This window comes from Emys orbicularis, chromosome 1 (assembly GCF_028017835.1).
Source record: "Emys orbicularis isolate rEmyOrb1 chromosome 1, rEmyOrb1.hap1, whole genome shotgun sequence".
NCBI lineage: Eukaryota > Metazoa > Chordata > Testudines > Emydidae > Emys > Emys orbicularis.
This window is the reverse complement of record NC_088683.1, coordinates 31,287,249-31,313,143: the sequence shown is the minus strand read 5'-3', so window position 1 is coordinate 31,313,143 and position 25,895 is coordinate 31,287,249. Positions and strand designations below refer to the sequence as shown.

General features: G+C 45.6%; 2 protein-coding genes across 3 annotated transcripts in view; one reads left to right on the top strand and one right to left on the bottom strand.

Moving 5' to 3' along the window:
* DUS4L (dihydrouridine synthase 4 like) overlaps positions 1 to 1,800 on the bottom strand; it is an 88,319-nt gene extending 86,519 nt beyond the window's left edge. For both annotated transcript variants that reach the window (XM_065397913.1, XM_065397995.1), the window contains exons 1-2: positions 1,691 to 1,800; positions 1,284 to 1,405 (exon numbers count right to left, since the gene is read on the bottom strand). In XM_065397913.1, the coding sequence (XP_065253985.1) occupies positions 1,284 to 1,405; positions 1,691 to 1,800 (232 nt within the window). The remainder of the gene's footprint in view (positions 1 to 1,283; positions 1,406 to 1,690) is intronic.
* Positions 1,801 to 2,787: 987 nt separating this feature from the next.
* Positions 2,788 to 25,895, top strand: part of COG5 (component of oligomeric golgi complex 5) — a 367,764-nt gene continuing 344,656 nt past the window's right edge. The window contains exons 1-3 of the mRNA XM_065401879.1: positions 2,788 to 2,893; positions 4,226 to 4,365; positions 6,354 to 6,411. Coding sequence (XP_065257951.1) covers positions 2,788 to 2,893; positions 4,226 to 4,365; positions 6,354 to 6,411 — 304 coding nt within the window. The remainder of the gene's footprint in view (positions 2,894 to 4,225; positions 4,366 to 6,353; positions 6,412 to 25,895) is intronic.

The window sequence follows — 25,895 nt, the reverse complement described above, 5'->3', positions numbered from 1 at the left end:
CCCCTGCCTTCACTAGCAGGACCAAGTACTGATTTTGCCCCAGATCCCTAAGTGGCCCCCTCAAGGATTGAACTCACAACCCTGGGTTTAGTAGGCCAATGCTCAAACCACTGAGCTATCCCTCCCTGTATAATTGTCAATTACTTCAATGGAACTGTAATAATTTACACCAGCTGAGTTCTGCTCCTTAATTTTACAAAGGCATCAGAGGACATCTGAAACCTCCAAAAAAGTTGGCAGGTTCAGATAACCAGAAGAATCAGTCATGTAAAGCTAAGCGCTGAAGGTCCCAAAGAATTTTTAAAACCACAAAAAAATGAAGCCTTGAATATAAGGTCCTGTGGAACTTCTAAGCCCTGAACTATAAAAATCTTTGCCATTGTACTTATAAGCCCAGAAATACTAAGGGCAGGTCTACACTACTACAGGGATCGACGCTCTGAGATTGATCCACCGGCGGTCGATTTAGCAGGACTAGTAAAGACCCGCCAAATCGACTGCAGATTGCTCTCCAGTCGATCCCTGTACTCTACCCCCGACGAGAAGAGTAAGGTAAGTCGACCTAAGGTACGTCGACTCCAGCTACGTTATTCACGTAGCTGGAGTTGCATAGCGTAGGTCGACTTACTGTGGTAGTGTAGACATAGTGTCAGGTCTGATGCTCTTTATGTCTGCAAGGCTTAGTACCTCAGCAGCAGTGGTGCTAAAGGCTGGTCTACACTGGGCACTTACATCAGCATAACTACTTCTCGAGGGGTGTCAAAAATCCATACTCTGAGAGATGTAGCTATTCTGATCTGTTGACAGTGCCAGGTCTACAGAAGAATTCTGTCTATCTAGCTACCGCCTCTCAAGGCGGGGGATTACCTACGCTGATGGAAGAACCCCTCTTATCAGCGTAGGTAGTGTCTACACTGATGTGCTACAGCGGCGCAGTTGCAGTGCTGCAGTTGTGAAGCTGTAGCGTTTCAAGTATTGACAAGTCCTGTGAACCCTGGAGGAATATAATCAACCTTCAGTTAACAACCGGAAAACAGAAGGTCAACTAGATTAACAGAATTTAAGGCCAGAAGGGACTGTCATGATCATTTAGTCTGATCTCCTGCATATTGCAGGCCATAGCACCTCACCCCTCTACTCATGTAATAGACCCCTAACCTTTGGTTGAGTTACTAAAGTGCTCAAATCATGATTTCAAGACTTCAAGTTACAGAGAATCTACTATCTAAGATCAATTATTGCATAAAATCCTCTGAAAAAGCAAGAACATATAAAATAAATACCTTTGCTTGTTGTGAATTCACTGTCTCTAGCTTTCACAGATCTGACAAAATCAGCAGCAATTATCATTGGTGTATAACACAAATCACAGTTGTATTTCCTGACCAAAGTTCTGAAAGCCAACCTGTGAGTATATGGACATTTGAATTGAAACAAACAAACCCAAAACATACATTGTTTTCCTAAATAAACTATTTTAAAATTAAATTATTTAAGTGCTTTTAGCCATACAGCACCTAATACAGTGGGGTGTCTAGGTATTACCACAGTATAAACAAATAAACATGCATGTTTTGAAGCATGTTTTCCAAACTGTTAAAAAAAGTAAACAGACTTATTTTTATACTTAACATATATTTACATGGAGAATCCATTGAAAGCGTATAGTTAAACATGATGTGTTACTTACTTTGAATATCGGACCATAGGGGCACATATTTTTACAAAGTGCCCAGAATGAAACAAATCTACTGGATCCTTTCGTTGACATTGTGTGGTTTCTATGGCGTCACTAATCATTTATGATTTTCAATACTATTTAAAATCTGGAAAAAGAAAACAATTTTAAAAACAGAAATCTTACTACTTACTCCCAGTTCTCATAACATACAGCAATGGATAACTGTTCAAAGTTAGTTAACAAAAATGTTAATAGAATTTACACTAACTTCACAAGGAGGATGGGGGTGGTTAGGTTGGGGAGGTGGGGGGAAAGGGTGGTTCCACCGCCAAGGTCTGGGGCTATGTCCTGGTGAGAAGTTAGTGTCCTGCTGTCCTCAGTTTGTGGGAAGCAGTTTATGGATTACATTATGTCTGTTTTAAGTATATCCTTAGTATGTGTCTTATATTTAACATTCTGCAACAGAAAGCAATACACCTACAAATATATTTTTGTTACATTTGTGCAACGCATGACTAAGATAGAAATGGGTACTTGACTCTCAGTTAACTGAATCTCCTAGAAGTACAATAGAAAATATGCTCAGATACTTGGAAAAATTGGTTTATGCCACGGAGCTTGAGAAAGGAAGAGATATACTATACAGAGGATTTACCAATTTTAGCTCTAATTGCTGTCGTGAAAAATCCAATGTCCATGAATACGACAGAAGAAGTATACAAGACATCGTCAGTGACAGAAGGAAAAGACGGGGAATGGGGGGAGAGCCAGGAACAACGGGAAGAAGACAGTGGGGAGGGAAAAGGTAGAGCAATAAGAGGACGGGGTTGAATGGCGCAGGGAACGATGCTGAGCCAGCTATGCCAGGCCTCCTCTCCCCAGCACCCAATACCGCCCCCCACTGTTCTGCCCCCATCCCTCCCTTGTGCCCGCTCCCGCCCCTCGTAGCATCAATCTCCACTTCACCCGCGGCGGGAGGCAGGCGGAACATGCCAGGCCAGTGCGACCTTTCCCCTCTGACCCTTCACCCCCCCCAGCACCGCCCCTGCCAACAGACACCGCGGAGGCGCGGAATTCTGGCGTGGTCACTAGGCGGTCGCTTTTGGATGACGTACGGGTCTCCGGGAGCTGCCAGCATGGAAGAGGCCGCGGCGGGAAGCGGCGGTGGTACCCCTGCCCTGGGACTGGCTCTCGGGGAGCTGCTGGGGGACGGTGAGGAGGGGCTGGCGAGGGAGCAGGCAGTGCGGGGTAATAGTGAAGTTGGGGCGGCGGGACACGAGTGGGGGGACCTGGGCAGCGGAGGGTCTGAGGTGAAGTGAGGGCACCGGGCAGTCGGGCTCTGCTGGGGGCAAACAGGGCTTTGGGCAGCAGAGGGACCCTGCAGGGGACTGGCACCAGGCTAGTGGTGCGGGCTGTGTTGGGTTTGCCAGCCGGACTAGGGACCGGAGGCTGCGAGGCGGAAGAGCTGGAGGCTGCGGAGGAGTTTGCTCTGGTGGCAGGGGATCCCTGTCGCACCTGTCTCTGCTTGCGTGTCTGTCTTGCTGCTCCTGCAGGTCCCCATGCACCAAGCTCACTGTCTGTCCTGCTGGCTGGAAAGAGGGGGTAACTGCCCTTGCTGGGAGTTTTTCTAGTCCTTGTGCTTCAGGTTTATCGTGGCATCAAATGAAGTTGTTAGGAATTGTGTTGTTGCTAGTGGCTCTGACACACAAGAGATCCTGCTGTATATATTGTGAGGGGCAGAAGGGGGCTCCTTCTTACTGAATGTCCTGTTAGTCCCTGTATGCAAGGCTTGCTAGCTCAGGAATTCCAGGTTCCTAGCCTGTCCTCTGATTACATCTTCCTCTCTCTAAGAAGGGAGAACTCCGTATTTAAATTGTGCTGATGTTAGTGTCATCTTGTTATGTGGATTGATTGCATGTTGGAATTGGTCTCCTCTTTAAAAAGCAAAATCCCATTATGAGAGTTGTCTGTATGCCTCCTCTTCAATTTTTATCATCATGGCTAGAATAAACTAAAAGAGCTAGGAGATGTAATAAATCATTGTAATCATTGTTTAGTTCTGATGTGGATCACAAATGAAATTCTTTTGGTGGTTTTAATTTAGTTCCATATAAATTAATCCGTTTACAAGATTGTGATATGATTTGATGGAGTCAGTTGCAATTGTCAGTTTTCTATTTGAGATTCTCAGTAGTTTTACTCTGGGTAAAACTTCATCTTATTTAGCTTACAAAATTCTGAAGAGGAAATGGGAAGTATAGTTTTAGTGTAATGCATTCCTGAAAAGGTGGCTTTATCCAGTTTTGGATTTAGGCAACAGGACATGGGCAATAAAAATAATGTGATCAAGTATGACTCCTTTAAATTCGCTATTTTTGCTAATGGTTGCTCCTTAAATCAATGTCCAGTTATATTATAGAAACCAGACCACACCTGCTAATAACATGGGGTGTAGGTCTAGTGTACCTGCAGTTCTTTACATCCTTAAATACGTATGTAACTTTTGTGGTATGAAAAATAAACAGCTTAAAATATATTTTTCAGAATGTTATGCCGATTTTTTAAGAGAAGACTTCGATGTAAAGACTTATACTTCTCAATCTATTCATCAAGCTGTGATAGCTGAACAGTTAGCAAAACTTTCTCAAGGAATCAGTCAACTGGATAAAGAGCTTCACTTACAAGTAAGTGCCAGGTATATCATTTGTTTCAGGGCAATCATGTACAAACATAGTTTAAAAGTTCAGTATTTCAGTCTTGCTTGCTCCTAAAGTTTCCCCACATTCTCAGTAACTAGTGACTAAGGGTATGCCTACATAGCCCACAGCAGCGAGCCTCCCAGCCCAGGTCCACAGACTTGGGCTTGCACTAGCGCTCTAAAAATAGCTGTGTATGCAGCATTTGAAATTGCCTCCCTAGTCTTCAGAGTCTGAGCTGCAATTTCAAAGCAGTGTCTACAGCTGTTTTTAGAGCGCTAGCATGAGCCTGAGTCTGTTAACCTGGGCTAGGAGGCTAATTTCCACGGGCTACCTAGTCATACGTAGTGTGTGTCTTTCAAGAATGTTAACCACAGTGCTTGTTCGATGCACTTCCTCCTCTCTTCTGCTTTCTGACACTTTCATTGGGAACCAGTTTTTAAAAAGTTACCTGTTATAAACATAAGACAAATCTAAATTTACATTATTGAGTGATCAAGTAACTGATACAGTCATTATTTGGTACTTTCAGATAGATTCTGAGCTTCTTGAAGTGGGAATCATATGTAAAATAACTACACAGAGAGACGGTGTACTAATGGATGATATGAAATATTCAATAATTGTTGCAGTTAGCAAACAATGTAATAAATAGAAAGCTAAAATTATAAATGTAAGGGGTGTAGTTCTTTGTTTGCATAACCAGTGCCATTCCCAACACTAGTGCATCTATGTCTAGGGCCCTACTAAATTCATGGTCTGTTCTGGTCAGTTTCGCAGTCAGAGGATTTTAAAAATAGTCAATTTCACGGTTTCAGATGTTTACATCTGAAATTTCACAGTGTTATAACCGTTGGGGTCCCTACCCAAAAAGAGGTTGTGGGGGGGTTGCAGGATTTGCCACTCTTACTTCTGCTCTGCTGCTGGTGGGGGCGCTGCCTTCAGAGCTGGGTAGCACCCTTGGCTGGATGTCACCAGTCCTGCGCCTCCCCTACAATTGCCAGATATCGAGGGGGAGGAGAGATCAGGTTACACAGTTTGTGATGCATTTTTTACGGCCATGAATTTGTCAGGGCCCTATGTATATCTATCAGGTGTAGAATACACCTGTAAATCTGGGATTTTCCTCATAGGAATCGCATTTTCATACTATTAGTGTTTGTTAGCAGAAGTAATAGAACAGCAATACACTTTTCTCAGAGCTTCATGAAAGATCTCCCTCCTTGTGTGGAACATCCTTTGACACCCATAGAAGAACATTCATGTAAGGAGAGCAGAGTTTCAGATCTACTGTGCATATCTAAGAGGATGATTGTCCTAAATATAGAATTAACTGGAAATACTTTACAGGGTGTGGTGACACTGTGGGCTAGTTAGAAGCTTCTCTCTTCTAGAGACTTGTGTAAATGTTTTGTTCATGTCCCAACTGTATAAGAAACTTGAATTTTTCTCAATTTATCCCTTGTAAATGTTTTTCCACATCTCATATTTTGACACAACTGGCATTCTGGGTTTAGAAAAATCCAGGATTTAGTTAAATATGTGAAGAAGGCAAGGGCTGAGTTTAATCACTGGATGGTGGGTAAATTTAAACATCATCTGCTGTAATCTGCCTGGCTAGACCAGGTGCTGAACATTAATTCAGAAAAAAATAAGTGAATAAATAAAAAGTTTGTATTAATAAAATAAAATGTTTGTGTCCTTAAAGCATAAACTATATCAGTTTGGTGCTGACTGTGAAGAGTCTCATCTGATTTAAAATTTATTATGGACACAAATGAGTTTACAAGGTAGAGGGGTTTGTCTGTAAAGCAGGTGGGAAAAATAGAGAGGTTTCTTATCACTCAGGGATTCTTCTTACCCTAAGAATTACTTTTCTCTTCTAAGCCCACTCATGGATATATGCTTAAAGAAAATCTGAGTTTGTATTTTTGGAATTAGCCTTGCAAATAATGATTGGTGGTCTCATTTTTCAGGTAGTTGCAAGACATGAGGACTTATTGGCACAGGCAACTGGGATTGGATCTCTGGAAGGTATAAATTCATTTTATGCCGGTTAATTTTTAGTATAATGGAGACACTGTTAATAGCTTCATAGTTAAAGTGGCATCAGACTGTTGAATAGTAATGTTACTCGACAGAGGTCTTACTTTATTAACGCATGGCAGTTTTCTTTAATGTCAGCAGATGGAGCTGCAAGGAGAGTATTTTGTTAATACATTTTTAATGTAATTACACTATAGAAAGATTTGTTAATGGAAGGAATGTTCTAAGCAACTTAAATAATGCAATCAAGTTTCTGTAAGTATCTTAAAAACTCACATTGTTCTAAAAATTCCATACAGTAGCCTCCAGTCTATCAACTAACACACCATACAGCGGCATGTTCCACCATTCACAAAGTTAGTATTCATGGCAACATGTTTCTAATGTCATTTAATCTACAAATAAAACCCAGAGTAGTTATTTTGTGGTCTTAATTGCATCACTTCCTTTTTGTAGTAAGAGGCTGCCAAATTAAATACAGAATTTTGACTCCACTGATTGGGGTCTGGTATAATACCAATTGCTGACCCAAAAGTCCTAATTTGGGAACTATCATGTCTGCATGAAAAACTGGTCATTATGTGGTTTTTCAAAATAGATATAAGGTTTCAGACTCTCACTTACTTTAAGATTACGTTTTGGGTCCCATTAGCCCAGGGGTTCTCAAACTGGGGTCAGGATATTACATGGGGGTCACGAGCTGTCAGCCTCCACCCCAAACCCTGCTTTGCCTTCAGTATTATAATGGTGTTAAATATATAAAAAGGTGTATTTAATTTAGAAGGGGGGGTTGCATTCAGAGGTTTCCTATATAAAAGGGGTCAGCAACACAAAAGTTGGAGAACCACTGCATTAGCCCTTACAGTCTTGCTAATTTCTTCCTAACAGTCTTGCTTGGTGGCATCTGCAGATTTTATGAGCATACTCTCCACTCCCTTATCCAAGACATGTAATGCAAATATTGAATGGTACTGATCCCTGCAGGACCCCACTAGATATGACCTCCCAGTTTGACAGCAAACCATTGATAGCTACTTTCTCAGTACAGGCTTTCAACCAGTTCAACAATTATAGACTGCCAGGGGATGTGTGTCCCCCATTTTCCTCTTCTGGTTTTCTAATTTTCAGCAAAATCAAAAGGGCTCTGGCCTCTGATGCCTAGAACGTTCCTTGAAATTTTGGAATTAAACTGATGTGGTGTTCAAAAGTTACTGTGTTACAGCCAGCCAGACAAGCAGAGAAATGTCTCTGCCAAAAAAGAAGAAAAATGAGTTGTCAGACTTATGTATCAGAATTGCTAAACACTTCTCCTGAGCTCAGCAGTGTCAACCCTTAAAATGCTAGTGTTTTCTAAATTGCCAGACAAATGAATGCTTAGGAAGATGGTTTGTACTCCACATTCAAATGATTGAAGTGGGCAAGTATGATAGTCTGATTAATGGACTGATAAACATCCCCCAGTCACATTCCTCACCCAGTAGCAGTTTGTCCCCAGTTGAACTTAAATGCCCTAAAACCACGCTTGGTTTTGAAGGCACTCTACTCTTATTGGGAAGTCTTAACAATAGAACTTGCTTGGAGACTTCGCTCTACGATGGCAAAGTTCTTTAAACATTAATTCAGCCTTGAACCACCCCTATTCAGTATATATAGTAAGTTACCCACATTTTGAAACTCATGAAAATAAAGTACGAAGAGGTTAAATGACTTGTTCGAGTCATACAGTGTGTCTGTTTCAAAACTGGCATCAGAGTTTGGGTTGCCCAACTCCAGTCCTGTGCTCTAACCCCTGGTTCATGCTGCCTTCTTTTGAATTCAATGCCTATCTTACAAACCAGGCTTGCACAACATGCGGCCCGCGGGGGCTCACTGTGCGGCCCGCGGGGGCTCACTCTCAAACTTGGGAGGGAGGGGGAGATCCCGAGCGGCCGCGGTGCGCGAAACAGCTGTTTCGCGCACCGCTGCTCCCCCTCCCTCAGAGCCTATTTAGACATAGATTTGCGCATTTTATTTTACTTTACTTGGTGACTTACTTTGTTCTGTCTGTTACTACTTTAAACCACTTAAATCCTACTGTCTGTATTTAATAAAATCACTTTTTATTTAGTAATTTACTCAGAGTGTGTATTAATACCTGAGGGAGCAAACAACTGTGCATATCTCTCTATCAGTGTTATAAAGGGCGAACAATTTATGAGTTTGCCCTGCATAAGCTTTATGCAGGGTAAAACGGATTTATCTGGGTTTAGACCCCATTGGAAGTTGGGCATCTGAGTGCTAAAGACAAGCACACTCCTGTGAGCTGTTTTTGGGTAAACTTGCAGCTTTAGGACAACTAATTCGGACCCTTGTTCTGTGTTGGAGCCAGACAGGAGTGTCTGACTCAGCGAGACGGGGTGCTGGAGTCCTGAGCTGGCAGGGAAAACAGAAGCAGGGGTAGTCTTTGCACATTGGGTGGCAGCTCCCAAGGGGGTTTCTGTGATCCAACCCGTCACAAGTAAAGTAAAATAAAATGCGCAAATCTATGTCTAATCAAACTAAATACAGATAAGTTCCTCACCAGTTCCCGAATGCTCCCTTTTACAGGCTAATCTCCCTTTAGCCTGGGTCCAGCAATCTCTCACAACCCCTGTAGTCTCTGTCTTTTGATTCAGTTTCTTTCAAGTATCCTGGGGGGGTGGAGAGGCTCCTTCTTTAGCCAGCTGAAAACAAGATGGAGGGGTCTCCCCCAGGCTTAAATAGACTCTCTCTTGTGGGAGGAGACCCCCCTCCTCCCTCCTATGCAAAGTCCAGCTCCAAGATGGAGTTCTGGAGTCACCTGGACAAGTCACATGTCCCTGCATGACTCAGTCTTTACAGGCTGAAGCCATTGTCCACATGGTATCTTGCATGTCTCCAGGAAGACTTCTTATGTGGATTGGAGCATTCCAAGATGCATTGTTCCCCAAGTGTTTCCTGATTAGGTACTTAACCTGGCGAATTCCTTCCTAAAGAAGCTGACCAAATGCCTCCCAAAGCTTACTTAGAAACCAAGGAAGCATACAGCCCATATTCTTAACCTTAAGTAGAAAATGATATATATATGTACAAATAGGATGAATAGATATAGTAGACCATAACCTTTACGGAGATATGTTACCTGGCACAGGCAGCACAAAACATATTTCAGTTATGTAAACCAAGCAAGCATACAGCCCATATTCTTAACCTTAAGTAGAAAATGATATATATATGTACAAATAGGATGAATAGATATAGTAGACCATAACCTTTACGGAGATATGTTACCTGGCACAGGCAGCACAAAACATATTTCAGTTATGTCATACATACATTTATAAGCACCCCCTCCCCATAAAGCCTTATGGGGTACACTGTCACAACGGGCAGGGAGCCCTCGCGCGCTGCCGGCCCCCCCGCCCCACCCCAAGCGGGACACGGGGATGGAGCCCTCGCGCACTGCCGCGCCTCCACCCCCCGCCCCAAGCGGGATACGGAGCCCGCGCGTGGCGCCGCACCCCCCAGGCCTCAAGCAGGACACGGAGCCCTCGCGCGCCGCTGCTCCTCCCCACTGCCCCAAGCGGGACACGGGCACGGTGCCCTCGCCCCCCCCCGCCCCCCAGCAGGGACACGGGGCTCAGCCACCGCCCCCGTCCTGAGCGCTTTTTGGCCCCCCCCCCCCGGGACTCCTGTCCCATCCAACCCCCCGCGTTCCTTGGTGCCCTCCCCTGGGACCCCTGCCCCATCCACCCCCTTCCCTGTCCCCTGACTGCCCTCCGCCGCCCCATCCAACTCCTCTCCTGATTCCCTATCCAACCGCCCCTTCTCCCTGTCCCCTGACCACCCTTGGAACCCCTGACTGCCTCCCACCGCCCCATCCAACCCCTGCTCCTTCCTGACTGCCCCCCGGGACCCTTGCCCCCATTCAATCCCCCTGTTCCCTGCCATCTGACTGCCCCGACCCCTATCCACCCCCCTGCCCTCTATCCAACACCCCCTCCCTGCTCCCTTACCGCGCTGCCTGGAGGTGGCTGGCGGCGCTACAGCCACGCCGCTCGGCTGGAGCCGGGCCACGCCGCCACCGTGCAGTGCCTGGAGCACCGGGTCAGGCTGAGCTTGCAGCCCCCCTGCTTCCCGCAAATCAGCTGTTCGCGCAGGAAGCCTGGGAGGGCTGAGAAGCAAGCGGCGGCTTCGCGCTCAGGCCCAGGGAGGCGGAGCAGAGGTGAGCTGGGGCGGGGAGCGGTTCCCCTCCGCGCCCCTCCCCCCGGGTTACCTGCTGTGGCGCGGGCGGCTCCCCCCACCCCAGCTCACCTCCGCTCCGTCTCCGCCTCCCTGGGCTTGAGCGCGAAGCCACCACTTGCTTCTCTGCCCTCCCAGGCTTCCCGCGCGAACAGCTGATTCGCGGGAAGCGGGGGGGGGGGGATGGGGAGAAGCGGGACAGAGTGTTCAGAGGCGGAGGCGGAGCGGAGGTGAGCTGGGGCCGGGGAGCGGGGCGGAGAGCTGGAGCACCCATGGGGTCGGCTCCTAAGGCGCCACTTTTGGATAATGTGCTCAGGGGGAGCAGCCGCTCCCTCTGCTCCCCCCCAGCTACGGTCCTGGTCACTTCAACTTACCGGTTGTTAAATTTAGAAGCCCTTTTAGAACCGGTTGTCCCACGCAGGACAACTGGTTCTAAAAGAGCTTCTAAATTTAACAACTGGTTCCCGCGAACCGGTGCGAACCGGCTCCCGCTCACCACTGGAGACTCCCCTTGCCGCTCTCACCCTAGGAGCCAGAGGCCTCCCAGCAGGGCTGGTGAGTGCGGCCAGGGAAGGGGGAAGGGTGTGGTGGAGTGAGTGTCTGGGAGATGTGCGGGGGGTGCTGGGCTGTGAGGGTGTGGAGGGCGCTGGGCAGTGGGGGAGGTTTGTGTGTTTTGGGGTGCTAGGCAGTGGGGGCCTGTTGGGGGGTGCTGGGCAGTGAGGGAGATCTGTGTGTGTCAGGGCACTGGGGGTCTGTGTGGGGCATTGTTTAGTTGTGGTGGTAGGGCTGTGGGGAAGGGCACTGGGAGGGAGGGAGGAGAAATCTGTGTGTATTGGGAAACTAGCGAGTGGGGGGTTCTATGTGGGGTGCTGATGTGTATTAAGAGTTACCAGCTGGATTGAGGACTGATAGATCTAGACAGAGTTTATATTGAATGGGCAAATGAAAAAGATCGCAGGGAAAAACAGTAAGGTTAGTTTAGCCGTCTTTGACATTTCGACCAATAAGGAAATTAAAATGCATTTGTAATTGCATATCTTATTCTTGGCTGATAATCAATTTAAAACACAAACTTTTGTTTTTCTTTTTTTACTTATGATGTCTATCTGAAAACCCATATAAATTGACACAAATTGCAAATTAAAACTTTTTAAATGTATAAGCATTTTACTCACTTGGGCGCATTTGCCTCATAGCACACAAATTTGAACTCTGCTTCAAAAATTTGCACAGAAGAAATTTTTCTTTTACCTTAATTATACTATCTTAGGAGCCCGCTATAACATAGTACCAAGGTTCAATACAAAGTCATATAAAAGTTATACAAAAATGCATAATGCAGAGATTTATCTACAACTGCATTGATTGACTGCTGTGTGCAGTAATATAGTGACCCCTGGACCTACAGGCTTCCACACACCGTCAGTGCCTTGCTAGTGTGCCATGCGCCGTGAGATATCTCTTCTCTTTGTGTGTGACTGTGAGTGTTTCCCTTGTGTGTGAATTTATTCAACAAAATCTTGAGCTTCATAATGGATACCATGAGTGAAAAGAAAAATAGAAAAATAGAATCAGAGCACAGAGTTTTCAACACTGAATGGACGAATAAATACTTATATACTATTTCCAAAGACAAAATACTGTGCCTCGTGTGTCGCGAAACGTTAGCCGTTCCGAAAGAATACAACCTTCGGTGGCACTTTGAAACTAAGCATCCCAATCTCGCCAAATTGAGCCCAAATGAAAAAATAATTAAAGCAGCCAGTTTAGCGAAAAACCTTAGTAGAGAACAGCAAATTTTCAAGAAAGTGAGCACTGAGAACGATACAGTTACTAAAGTAAGCTTTAAAATTTCTAAGGAAATTGCTGCTGCTGGGAAATGCTTGACAGAAGGCGAGTTATTAAAAAAGTGTATGTTGATTGCTGTATGACTGTACGGAGAAGAATAGCTGACATTTCTACCAATTTAAGTGATCAGTTAAAGCAGAGAGTCAGTGAATTCTGCTTTTACTCCCTAGCTATGGATGAAAGCACCGATTTAAAAGACACCGCCCAACTTCTTATTTTTATTAGAGGTATTGATAAAAACTTTGAAATTACTGAAGAACTTGCTGGCATGTGCTCCATGACGGGTCGCACAACTGGAAAAGAAATCTCCAGTGAAGTGATAAAGTGCACGAATGATAAGTCGGGATTAGATTTCACAAACTTGGTGGCCATTTGTACTGATGGTGCTCCAGCTATGTGCCAAAAAAATGTTGGAGCAGTTACTCTTCTTGAAGAATTTATCGGGAGAGAAATAACCAAACATCACTTCATTATGCATCAGCAGGTTTTGTGTAGCAAAGTCTTAAAATTTGAGCATGTAATGTCAGTGGTAGTTTCCATTGTAAACTACATCCGTTCTAGAGGACTAAAACATAGGACATTTCGAGCCTTTCTTGAAGGGGTAGACACTGAGTGCAATGACTTAATCTACCATACAGAAGTGAGGTGGTTGAGTCGAGGAAGAGTGCTCCAGCGTTTTGTTGCTTTGAAAGAGGAGGTAGCAAAATTGCTAGAAAATGGGCCAGTAAAATTCCCAGAGCTTGAAAATGAGTCCTGGAATCAAGATCTCTTTTTCTTTTGTGATATTACAGCACACCTGAATGATCCCAACATTCAACTTCAGGGAAAAAATCAACTTATATTTCAAATGTGTGCAGCAGTGAAAGCTTTCAAAATGAAATTGAAACTTTTCAGAAGTCAGCTGTCAAAAGGTGAAATGTGTCACTTTCCCACTTGTGCACAGCGTATCCCTCAGCACAAACACGCTGAGTTAGGAGAAAAATACGCAAAGCACATCATTCTTTTGATTGAAGAATTTGACAGAAGACTTACTTTGTCTAAAGAAGAAGACGTCCAGTTGAAGCTGATTGAAGATCCCTTTTCTGTGGATCCAGAGGAAGTGCCACTAGATTTGCAGTTGGAGGTTATTGAACTTCAATGTTCAGCAGTTTACCGAAATAAGCACAGAGAAAGCAGCTTGCGGGACTTCTACAAAAGTCTGGACAATGAAGTTGCACTGAAAACGTTCAGCATTTTTGGACGCACTTACATATGTGAACAAACATTTTCCATCATGAACATGAATAAAAACAAGCAAAGTTCTTCTCTGACTGACGACCATTTGGAAGACATTATGAAAATATCCACTTCAAATATGACCCCCAAATGCGACAAGCTTGTTGCTGAAAAGAGATGTAATATTTCTCATTAAATTTGCAAGGTAATTATGAAAAGTACAAATGTTTTCTTTCAACGGAACAGATGTTTTTAATTTTTCCATGATTAATAAAAAAAATTAAAATAATTTAAAAAATTGTTTGATTTAATTGAAAAATTCTTAATAAAGTATCACACACCCTCCCCCCCAAACCTTAGCTGTTTCGGCGGGGCGGTGCTGGGGAAGGAGGGTTTGTTTCCGGGGGGCTGGGCGGTGCTGGGGGGGGGGGGTGTTTCCGCGGGGCCGGGAGGTTTCGGCCCTCAGCTGTTTTCTTTGGAGTAATATGGCCCTCGCCGCTTTACGGGTTGTGCAGGCCTGTTACAAACTATAACCAATAATTGCAATTGCATCCTTCTTTATAGTACTATATGCTGCTCTCTTTGACTGTGTCGCTAGAATTGTGTTCATAAAGATGGTTCTAATTTATTCCCCCCCCCCCCCCGCTCATTTAGTGAGAAACTGTGCATTAGTTCTTGCATGTCAGTATTCCCAAAGCTGCACATCCTCCTGCTCCCTGGGCACTGAATTCGTACCCACTTGGGTGTCTAACCTGAGTGGTCATGTGTGTAGGGGTGCCTTAGGTATAGATTCATAGGATGTAGATATTAAGACACCAAAATGGGGCCAGATACTTGGGTAATGGGAGCGGAGAGCAAATTCTGATTTTACATTTTTTAAAGGTACAAACCTTAAATTCCCAAAGTTAAGGTTTTACTTTTTTTTTTTTTAAAACATTTTACCTCCTCCCCCTCCCCGCCAATGAAATAAAAATTTTATCAGTCAATCCACCTGAAATTTAAGTTTGCTCCTTCATCTACATAGAGACCTTTTTTTAAAAAAAGCTGGGGCTTTTTGGTCTTTGTCGGGGTTGGGATTATACAGCATATTTGAGGGATGTTAGTACAGTACTTTAATTTTAAACAGTTAAAAAAATCTTTTTGTTAGTCTTAAAGGTGCCACAGGACCCTCTGTTGCTTTTTAAAAAAATCTTTGTCAGTCTGGAAAGTGGCTTGGCCTAGGGACTTCAAATTTGTTTAATTTTAATTGGCCTTAATGAGAACTGTCGCTTGTGGTTATTCTTAATTACTCAATCTAGATTTCATTATAGAATTAAAATCTTTAACAATATAATTTCTCTCCATGAATTGCAATAGCTGCTTTGGATCACATGAAGAAAGCCTAGCCTGAAAGATACCCTGGGGATATCCTAATAAGCTCTGGTATAGGTGAAAGGCACTGCATAGAGGCACTATAGACTAGTGGACTCAGCAGAGGGCAAAAAGCCAGAAGCTTCTAAATTCTATTCTCAGCACTTCTACCCTGTATAGCCTTAATAATTAAGCCTTGTGGTTTTTGTCCACTGATTTCGCAGAGCGGTGCAAAAATTAGTTATGGTCTCCCTGTAAGGTAGGGAAGTAACTCATTGTCCACAAAAGTTGAATGATTTGTCCAAGGCATTACAGCAAGTCTGTATCAGAGTAGAATCTTGACTGTCATTCCCTATACTCTAGTCTGGATCACATTACATCCCATGGAAATTCATTTACGCAAGACTGTGAACCTCTCCATGTCTCTGTTTTTAATTTTTGTTTGTTTTTCTCTACACTTTTCTTTGTATCCTACCTCTGCTACCTTCCAGAGCACATGGATGGTAAAACCTAGGAAACAATGTGCAGCTTGACAAGTGGTATGGTTCGATGGGGTGGACTGGATTGAGCTAGTGGGGGAGAGAAATTTTAGCCATGCAGAAACTGAAAGGCTTAATGTGGCCACCTCACAGCTTCCAAGCAAATACACTAACATAACACTGAGGTATTTTTTTCCCTATTGCCACAAAACAGTAAATTCCTGAATAAAAACATGTAAGGTGGAGTTAGGGTTGCAAATACCTTTTTTAAGAAGAAAACTTTAATAGACTAACATTTAAAAGGTGAGAGAGCCAGGAATTCAAAGGTAAAGTTACACTAAAAACAAAGAACTCTAACAAATACTAGAAAGTTTAGAAATATAAAGTTGCAGTTCCACAAAACAGCCTTAACTCTGCCCTTCATCCAAAATGATGACAAGTCTGCACGCCATTTATTTTCCACATTGACAATATTCACAGAGTAAAAAATACTTAATTTAAGTTGCTACTTAACATAAAAATGGATGGATATCAAAGAAAATCAGCATGTGTGTATGGGGGAATCTGACCGTCTGAGATTATGGCAATATTCAAATATCCTCACAGCCTGCAGACTCTTTTAAATGCATAAGAGTGAAATATCTCCTTACTCCATTCAAAAAGCCAACCTTAACTAGCCCCCTATTCTCTCTCCTGTAGAAAAGAAGTCTCTTAAAAACCATTTACCCTTTCTGCATCCCATGCATTTCTGGTATGGGCTGCAAACTAATCTGGCCCAGAGAGCATCCACAGATTCCTTAGCCCAATGTGACCAGAGGTCTTGACATCTCTTGTATTATACTCCATGCATGGAAAAGATTTTTTTTTTTCCAGCTCCTCCATCCCAATTTTCTACTATTGTAAGGAGACCACTTAATATTAGTAGTGGTATTGTAGGATCATTTTAATCGCTATTGCACTGCCCCGCTACCATTCTTCCTGTAGAAGCCAGAAAGCCTAGCCTTTTTAACCAACTTTCCACTATACATTCCATAGTCCTCTTCCTCATGTGAGTTGGGAATCACATGTCCTCTATTCTATATATTAAATGGGGAAAAAACCTTTGTTAATGCAGAGTTAAGATTGTCCAGTGATCGCTTGTGCCCTTTCAGAAGTTTGAATTTTGCTGAACTCTGGAAACCAGGAAATTGAGAGTAAATGCCCACACAACTTTAAGTCTGTTTTCCCAGAACTGGCATTGGCCACTGGGAATTATCTGCATGCACTTCAGCTGTATTCACTGTGATAGGTGTAGCTGTACTAAATGGTGGAGGAATAAGTTGGAGTAGTTTGGGGGGAGCTGTGATTGTGATATGAGGAGTTCGGAGTCCCTGCATATGTATCAAAGGACAGGTGCATGTGTAACTTGAGGTTCCGATCTGCATCATTTCAGTACAGAATTCTGTAGGCTGTGTCAGTGGCAGAGCACTGGGGTCTTCTTGCCATGGGTATTGGAAGTGGTGAGGTGGGATATGAGAGCAGTCTGTGACTTTAATGATGGATAGGGAAAGTATAGATTTAGGTGGCACCCTATGTGCAAGCATGATGGGGTTGTAATTTCCCCCCCCCAAGTGTGGTTTTCAGTGTCTGAGCATAAGGCATGTGCAGGTAGCACCTGCCCATTATAGTGAAAAGGTAGAGTTGGAAGGTGTGTTATGGGCATATTGGGGTATCACTCTAAGAGGGGAGAGTTAAGATTACATGAACATTTACCTTAATTCTGTATTTTCTGGTTCAAAAGCGTGAGTTTTGCTGAACTCTGAAGGGGCACAGGCTATCACTGCTTAACTCTGCATTAACCAAATCTTTTGCAATTTAATTTCCTCCCTTTTTATTTTTTTTTAAGCAGAAAGAGAAATGCTTGTTGGTAGGAATTAATGGTCCTTTAGGCAGTTATTGTTCTCACCTAGACTTATAGCTAATGTGCTACTGAGGCTAGGTAATAATCAGAAGACCTAGCTTTTATATAGTGCTTTTCATCAATAGATTTAAAAGAACTTTACATCATTATCCCAATTTTACAGATGGGAAAACTGAGGCACAGAGGGGTGACGTGACTTGCCCAGGGTCACCTAGCAGACTGGTAGCAGAGCTAGGAATAGTCCTAGGCCTGGTCTACACTACGAGTTTAGGTCGACTTTAGCCGCGTTAAATCGAATTAAGCCTGGACACGTTCACACAACGAAGCCCTTTCTTTCGACTTAAAGGGCCCTTTAAACCGGTTTCTTTACACCACCTCCGACGAAGGGATTAGCGATAAAATTGGCCTTAGGGGGTCGGAATTGGGTTAGTGTGGACGGAATTCGACGTTATTGGCCTCCGGGAGCTATCCCACAGTGCTTCATTGTGACTGCTCTGGACAGCACTCTCAACTCAGATGCACTGGCCAGGTAGACAGGAAAAGCCCCGCGAACGTTTGAATTTCATTTCCTGTTTGCTCAGCGTGGAGAGCACAGGTGACCACGCAGAGCTCATCAGCACAGGTAACCGTGATGGAGTCCCAGGATCGCAAAAGAGCTCCAGCCTGGACCGAACGGGAGGTACGGGATCTGCTCGCCATATGGGGAGATGAATCTGTGCTGGCCGAACTCCGAAGCAGTAAACGAAATGGCAGAATATTAGAAAAGGTCTCCAAGGCCATGAAGGACAGAGGCCATAACAGGGACGCACAGCAGTGCCGCGTGAAAATTAAGGAGCTAAGGCAAGCCTACCACAAATCCAGAGAAGCAAACGGAAGGTCCTGGGCTGAGCCGCAAACATGCCGCATCTACGCGGAGCTGCATGCCATTCTAGTGGGTGAAGCCACCACTACCCCAACCGTGTGCTATGAGTCCCTCACTGGAGAATCACACAGGGAAGCGGGTTCGGGGTACGAGGAAGATGAGGATGGAGATAATATAGATAGCTCACAGCAGCAAGGAAGCGGAGAAACCGGTTTCCCCAACAGCCAGGATATGTTTATCACCCTGGATCTGGAACCAGTAACCCCCGAACTCACCCAAGTCCCTGTGGGCACACAGGGGACCGCTGGTGAGTGTACCTTTGTAAATATTACACATGGTTTAAAAGCAAGCGTGTTTAATGATTAATGATTAATTTGCCCTGGCAATCGCGGCCAGTACAGCTACTGGAAAAGTCTGTTAACGTGTATGGGGATGGAGCGGAAATCCTCCAGGGACATCTCCAGAAAGCTCTCCTTCATGTACTCCCAAAGCCTTTGCAAAAGGTTTCTGGGGAGGGCTGCCTTATCCCGTCCGCCATGGTAGGACACTTTACCACGCCAGGCCAGTAGCACGTAGTCTGGAATCATTGCATAACAAAGCATGGCAGCGTATGGTCCCGGTGTTTGCTGGCATGCAGACAACATCCATTCCTTATCGCTCTTTGTTATCCTCAGGAGAGTGATATCATTCACGGTCACCTGGTTGAAATGGGGCGATTTTATTAAGGGGACATTCAGAGGTGCCCCTTCCTGCTCTGCTGAACAGAAATATTCCCCGCTGTTAACCACGTGGTGGGGGGGAGGGGTGAAGTGACCATCCCAGAGAATTGGGTGTGGGGGGGAGGGGAGTTAGTTGGGTTTGTGCTGCATGTTAACCCTGAAACCGCAGCCCCTCCTTTTACATTGCAAACCCATTTTAAATGGCCAACCCAACGGGTGCTTGGTATGGTTAATGAGAGCAGTACTGTTTTAAACCATCCCCACTTGTTAACAAGATTAAAAAAGCCAAAAGACTGTGTCTTACCATGGCTGCCTGCAAGCTGAAATCTGTGGCCTGGCACTGCATGAGTGCTCTCTCACACCAAACCTGCAGGCTCTCAATATAAGAGGAAAAATGCGACCTTGTAACGAAAGCACATGTGCTGTGTGATGTGAACAGCAAAATCTAACGTGAAAGAGTGTACCCATTGTTCTCTAAAATGTATCTTTTTTAACCACCTCTCCCTTCTCCTCCACCAGCTGCAAATGTTTCTCCTTCACAGAGGCTAGTGAATATTCGAAAGCGGAAGCGAAGGACGCGTGATGAAATGTTTACTGAACTACAGACTGCCTCCCACGCTGACAGAGCACAGCAGAATGCGTGGAGGCAGTCAATTACTGATTTTAGAAAAGCCCAATATGAGCGAGAGGAGAGGTGGTGTGCTGAATCGCGGGCTGAAGAGGAGAAGTGGCGTCAGCTTGTACACAGAAGGCAAGAGTCGATGCTCCGGCTGCTGGAGCATCAAACTGATATGCTCCTGCCTATGGTTGAGCTGCAGGAAAGGCAGCAGGAGCAGAGACCGCCGCTACAGCCCCTGTGTAACCAACAGCCCTCCTCCCCAAGTCCCATTGCCTCCTCACCCAGACGCCCAAGAACACGGTAGGGGGGCCTCCGGCCACCCAGTCACTCCACCCTAGATGATTTCCCGAGCAATAAGTTTTAAAGTTTTAAACTGCAGTGTGTCCTTTTCCTTCCCTCCTCCCCCACCCATCCCGGGCTACCTTTGCAATTATCCCCCTAGTTGTGTGCTGAATTAATAAAGAATGCATGAATGTGAAGTAACAATGACTTTATTGCCTCTGCAAGTGGTGCTTGAAGGGGGGAGGGTAGGGGAGGGTGGGGTGGTTGGTTTACAGGGAAGTAGAGTTAACCGGGTGGGGGGGCGGAGATTTCATCAAGGAGAAACAAACAGAAGTTTCACACCGTAGCCTGGCCAGTCACAAAACTAGTTTTCAAAGCTTCTCTGATGCGCACCGCGCCCTGCTGTGCTGCTCTAACCAACCTGGTGTCTGGCTGCGCGTAATCAGCGGCCAGGCGATTTGCCTCTACCTCCCACCCCGCCATAAATGTCTCCCCCTTACTCTCACAGATATTGTGGAGCGCACAGCAAGCAGCAATAACAATGGGGATATTCTTTTCGCTAAGGTCTGAGCGAGTCAGTAAGCTGCGCCAGCGCGCTTTTAAACGCCCAAATGCACATTCCACCACCATTCGGCACTTGCTCAGCCTGTAGTTGAACAGGTCCTGACTCCTGTCCAGGCTGCCTGTGTACGGCTTCATGAGCCATGGCATTAAGGGGTAGGCTGGGTCCCCAAGGATCACGATAGGCATTTCAACATCCCCAACGGTTATTTTCTGGTTCGGGAAGAAAGTCCCTTCCTCCAGCTTTCGAAACAGAACAGAGTGCCTGAAGACGCGAGCATCATGTACCCTTCCCGGCCAGCCCACGTTGATGTCGGTGAAACGTCCCTTGTGGTCCACCAGGGCTTGCAGCAGCATTGAAAAGTACCCCTTGCGGTTTATGTACTCGGTGGCTTGGTGCGCCGGTGCCAAGATAGGGATATGGGTTCCGTCTATCGCCCCACTACAGTTTGGGAATCCCATTGCAGCAAAGCCATCCACTATGTCCTGCACGTTTCCCAGAGTCACTACCCTTGATATCACCAGGTCTCTCATTGCCCTGGCAACTTGGATCACAGCAGCCCCCACAGTAGATTTGCCCACTCCAAATTGATTCCCGACTGACCGGTAGCTGTCTGGCGTTGCAAGCTTCCACAGGGCTATCGCCACTCGCTTCTCAACTGTGAGGGCTGCTCTCATCCTGGTATTCTGGCGCTTCAGGGCAGGGGAAAGCAAGTCACAAAGTTCCATGAAAGTGCCCTTACGCATGCGAAAGTTTCACAGCCACTGGGCATCGTCCCACACCTGCAACACGATGCGGTCCCACCAGTCTGTGCTTGTTTCCCGGGCCCAGAATCGGCGTTCCATGGCATGAACCTGCCCCAGTAACACCATGATTTCCACATTGCTGGGGCCTGTGCCTTGTGAGAGGTCTAGGTCCATGTCCATTTCCTCATCACTCTCGTCGCCGCGCTGCAATCGCCTCCTCCTCGGCTGGTCCTGGTTTTGCTTTGGCATGTCCTGGCTCTGCATATACTCCAGGACAATGCGCGTGGTGTTCATAGTGCTCATAATTGCCGCGGTGATCTGAGCGGGCTCCATGATCCCAGTGCTAACTATGGCGTCTGGTCTGAAAAAAGGCGCGAAACTAGTATCTGAAGGACCAGGGGAAGGAGGGAGGGAGGGAGGGAGGGGCGAGTGACGACATGGCGTACAGGTATAGGGAATTAAAATCAAGAAAGGTGGCTGTGCATCAGGGAGAAATACAAACAACTGTCACACAGAATGCCCCCCCCCCGAGATTGAACTCCTAAGCCTGGGTTTAGCGGGCCGTTGATTTGACGGAGGGAGGGGGGAAGGAAATGAATACAGAACAAATCTATTTTTTACATCTTAAGACGACAGTGCAGCATGACTGATAGCCCTCGGCATTTTCTGGGCGCTTGGCAGTATGATGACGACGGATACCAGTCATAATATACTATTTACTGCCAAAAGGCAAGGGGTTGCTGCTGTGTAGCAATGTAGCCCCACGTGTGCCAGCCACATGTCTGCCAGCACCCAGATCGCCCTCGGCCTCTTCTGGGTACTTAGCAGACAATACTTGGCAGAAAATAGTATACTACGACTGATAGCCATCATTGTCCGACGAGGACGGTTACCAGTCGTAATAAACCATCTACTGCCAAAAGGCAAAAGGTAAGGGGCTGGTGCAATGCAGCCCTACGGCTGCCAGCCCCACAGCTACCAGCATCCCGATCGCCGATGAAGGCTACCAGTCATGCTGCACCGTCTACCGCCAAAAGGCAGTTAGCTGCTGCTGCTGTGTAGCAATGCAGTCCCACGTCTGCCGGCACCCGGATGACATATGGTGACGGTGAGCTGAGCTGAGCGGGCTCCATGCTTGCCGTGGTATGTTGTCTGCACAGGTAACCCAGGTAAAAAGGCGCGAATCTATTGTTTGCCGTTGCTGTGACGGAGGGGGAGGGGCCTGACGCAATGTACCCAGAACCCCCCGCGGCACTGTTTTGCATCATTCGGGCATTGCGATCTCAACCCATAATTCCAATGGGCGCCGGAGACTGCGGGAACTGTGGGATAGCTACCCATAGTGCAATGCGCCGGAAGTCGACGCTAGCCTCGGTACTGTGGACGCGGTCCGCCGACTTCATGCACTTAGAGCATTTTATGTGGGGACACACACAATCGGCTGCATACAACCGATTTCTATAAAACCGGCTTCTATAAATTCGACCTAATTTTGTAGTGTAGACATAGCCCTAGTCAGTGGTCTTTCCACTAGGAGACAGAGTTAAAAAAATAAAAATAAAAATATATGGAGATATACCTATCTCATAGCGCTGGACGGGATCTTGAAAGGTTATCAAGTCCAGTCCCCTGCCTTCATTAGCAGGACCTAGTACTGTCCCTGACAGTTTTTATTTATTTATTTATTTTTTGCCCCAGATCCCTCAGTGGCCCCCTCAAGGATTGAACTCACAACCCTCGGTTTAGTTGGCCAATGCTCAAACCACCGAGCAGTGTGATTCCCTAAGTGTACCTTCCCCTTCCTTCTACATTTTGTTACAGTAGAATGGGGTAATTGTTGTCCTTTGAAATGTTTTCATTGTGTAGTTGCTAACGTGTCCGGTGAGAGAAATCTCATCCGTGGTTTGTCCTAAAATCTTGACAGTTTTATTACATGGTTGTTAAAGTAACTCTAACCACATGAGAGAGAGACATACACCAGTCTTCTTTCTCCACCTCCTGCCCCACCATTTTTTGCAACATGTAGCCCCACCGCCACCATTCCCAGGCCCCTCTCCCCTTCCCATCCTGTTAAGCCATTAGATGGCAGTGTAGAAGCCATTAACATGTAAGCAGCTGCTCCTTGCTGTCTCCTGCCCTATTCTCCTGCATACACACATCAGACAGCAGCTTAGTGGAAGGTCACATGTTACCTTGGTTATATAGCCTGAGATGCAAACTTAACACCATCAATTTGGGCTTGAATAGGGACTGGGAGTGGCTGGCTCACTACAAAAGCAATTTTCCCTCTCTTGGTATTGACACCTCCTCATCAATTATTGGGAGTGGACTACATCCACCCTGACTAAATTGGCCTTCAACATTGGTTCTCCATTTGTAAGGAAACTCCCTTCTCTGCATGTGCCAACATAGATTAATGCCCGTATCTGTAATTTTCACTCCATGCATTTGAAGAAGTGGGTTTTTTACCCACGGAAGCTTTTGCCCAAATAAATCTGTTAGTCTTTAAGGTGCCACCGGACTCCTCCTTGTTTTTGTGGATACAGACTAACACAGCTACCCCTCTGATACTAAGAGAATGTATGGCTATCCGATCTGATGATGTCGTGGCATTAGGTATGTTCTCAATGTGGCTGTATAGTCCGATCCATGAGGAGCAAAATTGTGAACAGTTGTCAACACAGGAATGTGCAGGCTCCCAGTAAGGAGCTGGCATGCGGCTTTTTCCTTTTTTGATCATTTTTTCACCTCTGCCTTCCTCAAAGTGTTTACAACCTTTATTGGCAGTTGCTCTCTGTTCAGATCTGTCTGTGGCTGTCTAAAGTTATCAATATTTATGTTGCATGAGGTGAGATTCTGCTTATGGGTGTTTTTGAAGTGTTTTTGTTGACCACACCTGCATTTTCTGAGTGTCAGCTTGCATAAAAAACTTTTTTCAAGAGTTTTGTCCATTCTGATTACATGTCTCAAAGAGATTGTTTCAGGTCATATCAACGGCTCCATTCCTGTCAGTGGATGCTGCCATCTCCCTCCCCAGTGCTGGAGAGTGTCAAGCAAACCTGTTCCCTGCTCGTCACCCCAGTCCCAGCAGTGTGTTGTTGGTGTATGCTCTGAGTATGCCTGTTCTAAGTTTCCCACCAAGTGGGGCAGGGCTTCCCCAGACCCTGGCTCACATGGGATGGCAGGGATGGAGGATCACACTCCTGTAGATGAGCAGTGGGTCTCCCAGAATTTGGCATCCTTGATCAGGGAGCAGGGCTCAGACATGTCTAGGTGGCAGGGAACCTCAGCTCACGTGGAGGGGGTAGGGAGAAGGGTCAGACTCCCCAAGGTAGAGAAGCCCCCTCCAGAACCTGGCTCACATGAGGGGGGCATGGAAATGTGGGGTCACACCCCTGTAGATGGACTGGGGCCCCCCAAATAGTGATGCACGCACACCCATGGGAGGGGACTGTTGGACAGACACGTGCCCTGGCCCTATTCTCCATGTGATCCTTCCCCTCTCCCCGCAACCTCTCCTCCTATTCCCATCTACTCTTCCACCCCTTATTACCCTCCTTCCCAGCAAGCATTTGCTTTTGTCGTTTATTTTCTAAAACTACAACAACCAATTGTTTCAGTGCCTTCTGAATACAGTATTTTGCTATGCTCAGATTAAGTTTCCCCAAAATAAAAATCCCCCCTTTTTAGCGGCAGATTGGAGCATTATGCCTGTTATTTAACTTCTACCCTGGATTTGAACTTTCAGTGCTTGAACTTGATGACTGTCATGTACCCTCAGAGCCTCCCGTCTTCTATGATATAGAGGTAGTTTTCCAAATAGTTAGCCTCTCTGCACATGCTCAGTGTCATCTATTAGGCATGTAAACCTTAGTGTGCCTAACTGGAGAATATCAGTGTGGAAGGCTACTGAGTAACAAAATGGTGGGAAATGCCAATGATCTTGGAGAGCCTGGTTACTTTCGAATAACTCCATCCAGGTACTGACCTTTAGGGTGACCAGATGTCCCGATTTTTGGGTCTTTTTCTTATTTAGGCTCCTATTGCCCCCCACCCCGTCCCGATTTTTCACACTTACTGTCTGGTCACCCTACTGACCTTGAAGGAAAACACTGGTGTACTCTAAATTGAGCAAGAGCTGAGATAGCAAAGACTGGTGATATAACCAGAGGAAGCTGAGGAATGACCCCAAATGTGAGTGTAGAGAATCTAGGCAAATACTTGAACACAGCCTGATGAAGTGCCCCCTGTTAACATCACGTACTCCTGAACAGCTATTCAAGATAAGTGACAACACCAGGTCTTGGCTGTGGCTTTGAAGCGACAAGTGGTGGTGGTAATGATGATGATGAACTAAAGAAACTCTTTTTCAATACTATTTAGTTTGATTTCCTCCAAAGGGTTGGTGAGTGCCATGCACTCTGTGGGGGGTAACCATTGAGCATTTCAGACCCTGGTATGATGATGATCTGGGCCCTGGTTTGATCTCTATCTGTGAGGGGAAAAAAAGTCAGAATGTGCAACATTTCAGAAAAGCTGTTTTTGATGGGGTCTGCATCTTGGGGATCCCAAATTTGGATTACTGACCGTATCTTTTGCCCCCTTAAGGCACACCACATTTCAAGGCAATCCAATTAACCATATGGATTTT